This window comes from Sesamum indicum, linkage group LG6, assembly GCF_000512975.1.
Source record: "Sesamum indicum cultivar Zhongzhi No. 13 linkage group LG6, S_indicum_v1.0, whole genome shotgun sequence".
Lineage (NCBI taxonomy): Eukaryota > Viridiplantae > Streptophyta > Magnoliopsida > Lamiales > Pedaliaceae > Sesamum > Sesamum indicum.
In genome coordinates this window covers 9,091,412-9,100,764 of record NC_026150.1, presented here as the reverse complement: position 1 = coordinate 9,100,764, position 9,353 = coordinate 9,091,412, and the positions used below count along the sequence as shown (strand labels likewise).

Genomic DNA, 9,353 nt, shown 5'->3' with positions numbered 1-9,353 from the left:
CCCCCCCCCCCAATCAGCACCAAACACCAGAATCCCCGCCGCTGCTTCTCCTCCACCGCTTTCCAAGCTTCAACCTTTACTTTCTGCCCTTCCTCCAAACCAAATACACCGTCCTCGACCCGTTCGCCGACCCACCAGACCCGTCATTCCCCACGCTCTCCAAGTCCGCGCGCGTCATGCTCTGCTTCGGACCCACACCCGTCACCTCCGAGGACCTCGACAGATACCCCTCCGTAGAGTACGTCCTCGGCACCAGCGCCGGGATCAACAACTTTGACCTGGCCGCCTGCCGCCGCCGTGGCATCCGCGTCACAAGCGCCGGCGATGCCTACTCCGACGACGTGGCGGATTACGCCGTGGGGCTCACCATAGATGTTCTGAGACGCGTATCCGCTGCTGATCGGTTTGTTCGGGCTGGGTCTTGGCCCGTCCAGAATGAGTATACTCTGGGGTCAAAGGTCGACCGCATATAGATTATCATATTCTTCTCTAATCTGCTGTTCATTATTTGATCATTCCTTATGTATGGTCTGAAAGTAGATCAAATGCAGTTCAATTGTATGATCAACCACCATTACAGAGATGCCTACTTAAAAAGTTCACTAATGAGCTGAATTGAGGTTTAGTTTTCATTAAGTTAGATAATAATTGGTAGGGAATTCTACTAAGTATTCTGATTCTGGTGTTTTATTCTAAAATTGGCAACTATTACATTGCCTTTGGATGATGAATTTGGAGTTCCGAGTTTTAAATTTCTAATAATAAATCATTTGAATTTGTTTCTATAATCTTATATTACGAAGGATTTGTGCAATATTGATGGATTTTGAATTCTTTTGGTCATTTGATGGTTTCATTAAATCCTTCCATATAAGCTGAAATATTTTACGTGGTTTGCTAGTGTGAAGTGAAATATAAAATCCTTGACTACTTTGCAATAGAAGATTCAAACTGATTCTGTTGTGGATGGTTTTTTTGGTGTTGAGAAAACCACAATATGGAATTATATAGTGGGGCATCAAAGGAAAATTTTACTAGTTTTCTTGACGTGGTTATCAAATTATTTCAGGTGAGTGGAAAACGAGTCGGGATTGTGGGACTAGGGAGCATTGGTTCTAGGGTGGCCAAGAGGTTTGAGGCGTTCGGGTGCAGCATTGCCTACAACTCAAGGAAGCAAAAGCCTCACGTCACGTATACTTACCATGCTAACGTCAAGGACCTTGCATCAGACGTCGACGTGTTGATTGTTTGTTGTGCATTAACAAACGAGACACACCGTATAATAAACAAGGATGTGATGACAGCACTGGGAAAGATGGGTGTGATTGTTAACGTTGGACGTGGGGCGTTGATTGATGAGAAGGAATTGGTTGAGTTGTTGGTGAGGGGTGAGATTGGTGGTGCTGGTCTTGATGTCTTCGAGAACGAACCTCACGTTCCCGAACCGCTACTTACATTGGACAATGTCGTCTTGTCTCCACACAAGGCTGTTCTAACTCCGGATTCATTTGCAGCACTTGAGGAGCTGGTCCGCAGCAACTTGGAAGCTTTCTTCTCGAATCAACCTCTGCGGGCAGAAGTTGAGCTCAATTGATAAGATAGTAAGCGTCTCATACATAAATACATGATATCTATACTTGGGGATTGCCCTGTTTAGATGATGTGCATTAGTCCATACCCCACTTTATTTACTGCAATAAATTCTCTCTGCAACAGAGGAAAAACTTGCAAGGTTTTGTTTAGAATAAACCTTTGAGGGAGATATGGAGAATGACTGATGTAATGTTGCCCATTCCATATGAAATAAATGTACATACTTTGAGTTCATTCAATTGAGGAACAGTACCCACGTCGGGTCCTATCTGTTTTCTCTCTTCTCCCACCTGAAAATGTGTTCCAAGTTCTAAAAATAAACTGGTGCATATATAAAATGTTTCCTTGCGTGGTTTACTCTTTCGGGTTATGAGGCAACTGAATTGAGTTATTTGCACATGAAGTTATGAGTGATGAGTCTACTACAATATCATAAAATGTAGAAATGTCATTTGTTAAACATGCATTAATTTTGTTCACCTGTCATGGAATAAGGATAAGAAACAATACTGATACTATTTTTAAATTATACTAATTATATATGTAGGAACAAATTTGAGAATGCTCGTTCAATTTTCATCCGTACCTACTAACTGATCGTATGGTAATAAGCAGAATAGATAATCAGTTCTGATAGTGTTGCAACTTTCATAGTGAAAGTTTTCTCGGGACACGCAAGTGATTAATAAAATAAATGTTCCCTATACATTTGTATCTCCCAACTCACGTGAGCAGCACGTGCAAAAGTATGTTGTCCACGTGTAAGCACCTCAGATGTTTCAAACCCAAGAACGCTGACCTGGCAAATTTACAACATGCTTGTAAGAACAGATTTTGTTTTAGGACGACGACAAGCATCTAAGAACTTCTCCCAATTTCCCCTCCACACATTTCCACTTACCTTATCTTTGAGCTGTCCCCTCTTCCCACCAAAACCCATCAAATTTCCCGTGTGCCCAGATCCTTAAATGCACCCATTTACAAAACTCCGACCTCCATTCTCCTCCTTCCACTGCCACCGCCGGCGACGCCGCCGCAAATGGCATCCAGACTTGGGTTAACTGTGACAAAACCGAGATTCTTCACTGTCCAGTTTAGAAACCCGTTCTTTTCTGTCTCGTTGTTGCCGTCTTCCGCTCCTGGAGTTCAGTTTGGTCCCAAGAAATTGTCTTTTAGGCGCAGACTGTTGGTTCTTTCTCCCAAGGCCACCACTGATCAGCCAGGTACTGTTTCTGCTGCTGAAATTGATGTTGATCAAGCCGAAGTAGTTTCTAAGTATCATAATCTTTAGAATTCTTCTTTTGATAACTTAGGAGCTTTTTTAGTAGAATTGGATGACTTTTCTGGTACTACTTTGTAGTTCTTGATTATAGTAAATTTATGCTAGAGTTGAATATTGGTGTTTTTTCCTTTTGTTCTTCAAATTGTTTTTGTGGGAGAGTTTCTCTGTGCCATGCCCCAATCACCTAATGAGAATACGATCATATGGATTTTAAGAATGGTTTTTTGCGTGTCTCGGTTGGTAGGGGCATAAGATCATGAGATATTAAGAGAAGAAAAACTGAAAAACTGGAAAATTTGTGGCCGGAGTAAATTATTGAGGAACTTTAAGTTTTAGCTGCAGAAAGTTGGGAGTGCTAGAAAATACAAGTGAAAATCGAAAAAAAGTTGAAGTTGGAGTTCTGCGGGTGAGAAAAGCTTAATAGGATGTATAATTTCGTGATAAGCTACAAAAGTTAGTGGGGAGAAACTTAAATTTTTGTCTTAAATAAACTTCATTTAAGTAGTTCAAAAGTATACTGTAAATAAAATACTTTCTTGAGCTTATTTTCATAAAAGAAACTGATAAGCACTTAGATTAATTTATTGCAAATACCCTTTAAATGTAAGAGAATTAAAAAGAGTACTACGGAACTTAAGAAAGCATGAAGATGAGTGTCTTTGGAATGTTAGTGAACATGGTCAGTGACGACACAACCTGTAACATCCTATTCTCAAAGTTTCATGAGTTAAGGCTTGTAACAACCTTCAACTCAAACTTTGAAAATTGATTTGATCGACAAATTGTTTAATTTTGAAGAAGCACATATTACACTCGAAGTATTGGATCAACCACGTGTATGCATATTTTGCCTTTGAGGATGAAAGACTCTTGAGGTGCCAGCCTTGGCCCTTGGTAACACTACCAAATCTGCTGTCATTTTCTGTCTAGAGAAAGTTTTGTTCTATGACATACTTAAAAATGAACTAAGTCAGCAATCACTTTAGGTCCCACTGACATTCAGCCCATGTCTATTCAGGTCAGGTCCAAGAAGATGAAGTTGTTGATAGCAATGTCTTGCCCTATTGCAGCATAGATAAGAAACAAAAAAAGTCACTTGGGGAGATGGAACAAGAATTTCTTCAGGCACTTCAGGTAATAATAGAAAGTCCTCTAATCCTCTCTGCTAGGTAATTTTTCTCTACACTACATACATCTATGTTCTGATTTATAACATTTGTCTCTGGCAACTATTGACTCTCGACAGTTATCTTCATTTTGTACTTAGATGGAAAATAGGCTATTACCTTTTGTACAATATTTAATGTTCTCAGCTGCTATTTTATTACAGGCTTTCTACTATGAAGGAAAGGCTATCATGTCTAATGAGGAATTTGATAATCTCAAGGAAGAACTAATGTGGGAGGGAAGCAGTGTTGTAATGCTAAGTAAGAATGTTTCACACAACTTCAGCCCTTTGCTTTTAATGTTGCTGACTTTTTAAGGCTTTAGATTTAAGATGAATTTGCTGTTCCTGTAACTTGATCTTTTCAATTCAGGTGCTGATGAACAGAGATTCTTGGAAGCTTCAATGGCTTATGTATCTGGAAATCCAATTATGACGGATGAAGAGTTTGATAAACTTAAACAGAAACTTAAGGTAGGTGAGGATAGTATAAGCGAGATAACTTAGAAATGACGTACATGAATGATGAGAGTATATCTAATATTCCATGATCTTTTTGAAAAACAATAGTTCTTCGAGAAAGTAAAGAATGTTGTTTTCAAATATCACAGAAGAAATATAAAGCAATCATCATTGAGTGATCCGTCATTTCGGCGTCCACTGTATTGTATGTCTACTTTTCATCTATTTTTGAGGATTTGAATGCTTTTTTCACAGTGTCTGGTAATTTATTATTTGATTCTGTTGCCTTATTCTTTGTCTTCATTTTCTTCCTTCCTTTCCCAACTTCCATTTGTTAATTTTTACTAGTATATTGCAGATAGATGGAAGTGAAATCGTCGTTGAGGGTCCTCGATGCAGTCTCCGCAGTAGAAAGGTTTGAGTTTTCTTCCTTATTTTATATTTTCACTTTAATAGTAATATTTCATGTTTATAAATTGATGTTTCTTGGTCACTTCTTGCCTGTGGGGATTGCATGTTTTCTAGGCACTTAAAAGTTTAAAACTTGATTAAGGCTGTGAAAACAACTACCCCTGGCAAACATATCGAAGGTGTTTATTTTGTTTTCTACTACTGATTCAGGCATCATTAGACACCAATTTGAATTCCCACACCTGCATGATAATATTTTTTGTAAAGTAATATCCGAATAATGATACTGACAATAATTAATTGTGTGTTTGGGTGAGTTCATGAGCTCTTTAAAACATGTTAGGAAGTGTGGGTAAGTTTTGTAGGAAAAAAGCTTATAAGCTCCAAGAATAACATGTTAGTAGCTTATAAGCTCTTTTGAAAAAATAAAGAGTTACTAACTTGTTTTAAGATTTTAACTAGTGTAATTACAAAATTGTCATTGTGCTCTTTCTTATGTTATTTTATCCACACACTTCAAGAACTTATTCTTAAAACGAGATTTGACATTTTATAAGCTCTAAAAACATCTTATAAGATCTTTTAAATAAGTTTAGCCAAACACCCTCTGAATATCTTCGTGCGAAAATTGGCACTGAATACAAGTACGAACTCAAACTAAACAAAGTCTAAGCTAACTCTGTTTTGCACATAACTACATTGTAGAGTGAATTTGAACGGTTTCCTGGTAGAGATACCTTATTGTTCAGTGTTTCTAAGTATAGGGAATGAATTTTCCTTTGAGATGCGTCAGAGGAAATTTGATACATAGATGGATTTCATATGCTTCTTGGGGATGGAACTACTTCTATTGGTTACATGATCCATGGTGTTCCATTAATTTATCATATGTGCATCTCTATTCAAATCTCATTCTTTTTTCTAACTCGCAGGTCTATAGCGACCTCTCTGTCGACTACCTCAAGATGTTTCTTCTCAATGTACCGGCTGCAGTTGTCGCATTAGGATTGTAAGTGACACCCAGTTTTGACATAAGCATGATGTTCTACAAGTCATGAGAGCAAACCATGGGACTGTATTTGGACATTGTTTTATTTGTTGGATAAGCCTCATTGACAAGAGCACAAAACACCAGGCCTAAGAAATCTTACTTCTTTGATCTCTTTTCCAGGTTCTTCTTCCTTGATGACTTGACTGGATTCGAAATCACCTATCTTCTAGAGGTAATATTACTTTCATGAGTTTTAATTCCATATCCTGCTAAAATTTATGCGTACCATGTTACATGCTTGTGACAATCATAATAGTGTCCAGTCCCCTATCAGCGGTGACAAGATCTCAGCAACTTCCACCAGAAACTGTTAAACGATATGCAATCAAAGTGAACGTTCATTTCTTACTGATCATCTGCATCTTGTTTTGATCTTATCTTAGAATATTAACTCGAAGGTGTTGTCTCTGCAGCTTCCGGAGCCGTTCAGTTTCCTTTTCACGTGGTTTGCAGCTTTGCCCTTCATACTATGGTTATCTTTCACGATTACAAACTTCATTGTGAAAGATTTCTTGATCTTGGTGGTAAGATCAATTATCGTAAATGTGTCAATCATATGTGAAATTGAGTGTTCTATTGCACAGCCTTCAAATTGACGAATGCATTTAATGTTTCAGGGTCCCTGTCCAAACTGTGGCACAGAAAACACTTCATTCTTCGGTACCATATTGTCAATATCAAGTGGGGGTTCTGTCAACAACGTGAAATGTGCAAAGTAAGTTTGAAAGTATAAGGCATTCTCCGCGAAGTCGTTGCTTCTCTGTTTGGCATTTAAGTTGTTGGTTTCTTTTGTTTTCTTTTGTTTTCTTCCATGATTTTGATTGTCATGGCATTATTGACAGTTGTGGGACGGAGATGGTTTACGATTCCCAGACACGACTGATTACGCTTCCTGAAGGAAGTGAGGCATGATGAGTTCAGGTACCTATGCTCTTAGTTGTGTGAATTATGAATACATATTGACTAAAATTTTATTTTGTTACTAGATTGATTTACACAGTCTTAATAGTGACAATTATTGCATAAAAGTTGTAACTAGCAATACGTAGTGCAAAAAATTGTGCATGCAGTACATGTATGTGACAATAGACCAAACACTATATATGTTCTACTAATTATCTACAGGGACAACTACTTTATGTGCAGTTTTTGTCATTAATAATTGTATTGAAACAAAATCAAATTGTTGTCACTTGATGTCTTTAGTGACGACTTTATCGTAATCACTATTTTGTAATTACCATTATATTTTGTACTGACACTGCCCTTTGCATGTAAGTAGTGGTTGTAAGTTCTTTTCTTTGTCCTGTCTTTCAGTGGCAAAAGCCCACTACCTCGATGTTCAAGAATCCCAGACTACCTCTCACGACTTGCCGACTTGGTGCCTTTCCCCCTCTCTAACTTAAATCCTCTAACGCTAAACAAGTAAAACAACCTTTGTACTTATGTTTGTGCCCCTAATACGTCCTTGTCTTTTTTGCCGACAAGAAATAAACTTCTGTAATAGTAACCTTATTCTGGTGCAGTGAGTGAACTCGACCTGTATCATAATGTTCCCCTTTCCAGAAGGGCATCGATGAAGTGAATAAAATCACCATAAACACATCTGCTCTGTTATCAATCAATGAATAACTTTAAGCAGCAACTACTTTCGATGCGTGTGCAGTTATGTATCTTAATCTGAATTTTGGCTAACTATGGCTGCAGGATCTTTATACAGATATGGATGATCACTGGTGTCGATGTCAAGATGGAGAGAACGTATAACTAGTGTAAATGTGAGGATGTAGAGAATAGTTCTTCTGTGCAGACAGCTCTGTACTCTGCATAAATGGTTCTTTGTCGTGTGTTTGTGTTCATATGTATACTTATACATGTTGGGGCACTGAAGAGAGATGCTTTACTTGTTTGAATGGAAAATTTTCTGTATATTTTACACTCGCTCTCGTGCTGTTCAGTTTTTCGCACACCGTTGTACATTTCTCCGTGCGATATAGGCACACAACAGATTTTGATTCTTCTGCAAACAAACGGATAATTCTTAGAGGATATCTGGAAGATTTCTGGTTGCGGGCGGAAGTTTAGACATTTACAACCATTGATGTATAGTAGATTTATGAGAGTTCTACATCATAAGAAACTGAAATTGTTTGGAGACTAAAATTTGCATTCCTGGAGAAACCATTAATCGCATTCTCTAAATTGATTGCCGCTTTCATGAACAATAGTTTCCGGGCATTTTACTTTTAGAGAAGTGCTAAAAAGGCGTTGCCGCAAGTTTAGCAGTAGTAAAAATTGGAAGTATTTAAAAATAAAAGTATAAGCGAAACAAAAAGAAAAAATCAAAAAAGTTGAAGCTGGATTATTTTGAAAGAAACTAAATACTTATAAATTTATCAAGAAAGTTGGTGCCTTAATGAGTTTAATTAAACGATCTAGATAATGATTTTCCCATCCACAAAATAAAAGTAGGTCTTAAAATTTCTAATATTAATGGGGTGATTTTAAGTTTATGACAAAGAATAGGGTCCTAAAATGAATTTAGTGTACTTATGAGTCAAATGGAGGACTTTGTGAGCTTTTATTTTTGTTTTTTTCACTTATTTTTGTATTTTTTTAAATTATACCATATTTAATGCGATTAATAATAATATTAAGGACAATGACAATATTAATCTCCTTACGATTAACCACCGTCCTCATTAATATATTCAATTATCCTTATTATTCTATACTATATAATAAATAAGTAAACTTATATCTTAATTTTATATGATAATATAACAATGAAAATACTAAAACTTATACTTAGAACAATTGAAAATTTTAATCACATTATTCAAATACTATAATTATATTGAGTTTGAGTTCATATATAAATAAATGGAGCTTGACTTTGATCCTATTTTTTTCCAAATTAACTCAATTATAATATTCTTTTTTCATTTTCAACTCTAATAAAAAGTCCCAATATTGCATTGATCAGGTGGTGGATGCATGAATTGGTTCCTAAATATTAGAGCTTGCATTTAATTAAATATATATAAATTGGGTTAGGTTCAACTGAGAGCCGACATGATAATTATTCCCATGAATATATAATCTAAAACTAATCCAACAAAATTAATAAATATTAACTTATATATATAATTTTTTCTGGGTTATATAAAATTTGGGTGGCTGCAGATTAAGACATATTTTTGGAACCATAGATTGTTTATAAAAGTACTTACGAATTAATCACCAGCATAGTTTTCACATCAGCAAAGCATATTGAACCCATAATTATATTATTAAAAAATATTTTGTTCTTACCGATTGAACCACAAATACCAGTCTATCTCGATAGTTTGAATAAATTCCTATTTACTTTTTATTATTTATTTATT

At 36.4% G+C, this 9,353-nt stretch overlaps 2 protein-coding genes across 3 annotated transcripts in view; both read left to right on the top strand.

The window, feature by feature from the left end:
• Window positions 1-1,842, top strand: part of LOC105164166 (glyoxylate/hydroxypyruvate reductase HPR3) — a 2,149-nt gene extending 307 nt beyond the window's left edge. The window contains exons 2-3 of the mRNA XM_011082761.2: window positions 10-458; window positions 1,070-1,842. Coding sequence (XP_011081063.1) covers window positions 10-458; window positions 1,070-1,594 — 974 coding nt within the window. The 3' untranslated portion in view covers window positions 1,595-1,842. The remainder of the gene's footprint in view (window positions 1-9; window positions 459-1,069) is intronic.
• On the top strand, window positions 2,438-7,904 carry LOC105164165 (PGR5-like protein 1A, chloroplastic). Of its 2 annotated transcripts, none has more exons than XM_011082760.2 (11): window positions 2,438-2,816; window positions 3,894-4,009; window positions 4,206-4,302; window positions 4,414-4,514; window positions 4,861-4,917; window positions 5,846-5,922; window positions 6,085-6,136; window positions 6,378-6,488; window positions 6,582-6,679; window positions 6,807-6,885; window positions 7,282-7,623. In XM_011082760.2, the coding sequence occupies exons 1-10, from the start codon at window positions 2,633-2,635 to the stop codon at window positions 6,874-6,876; spliced, it is 963 nt and encodes a 320-aa protein (XP_011081062.1). In that variant the 5' UTR covers window positions 2,438-2,632; the 3' UTR covers window positions 6,877-6,885; window positions 7,282-7,623. The 2 variants fall into 2 exon arrangements, with proteins under 2 accessions (XP_011081062.1, XP_011081060.1); XM_011082758.2 differs by lacking the exon at window positions 7,282-7,623 and adding an exon at window positions 7,672-7,904 and having other exon boundaries at window positions 2,441-2,816.

Excerpts from the sequence above, each read along its gene's own strand:
- LOC105164165 (XM_011082758.2), top strand. The coding sequence starts at position 2,633 with ATGGCATCCAGACTTGGGTTAACTGTGACAAAACCGAGATTCTTCACT. Across the intron at positions 4,515-4,860 it reads AACTTAAACAGAAACTTAAG|ATAGATGGAAGTGAAATCGT; the intron begins GTAGGTGAGGAT and ends AGTATATTGCAG. Across the intron at positions 6,680-6,806 it reads AACAACGTGAAATGTGCAAA|TTGTGGGACGGAGATGGTTT; the intron begins GTAAGTTTGAAA and ends CATTATTGACAG.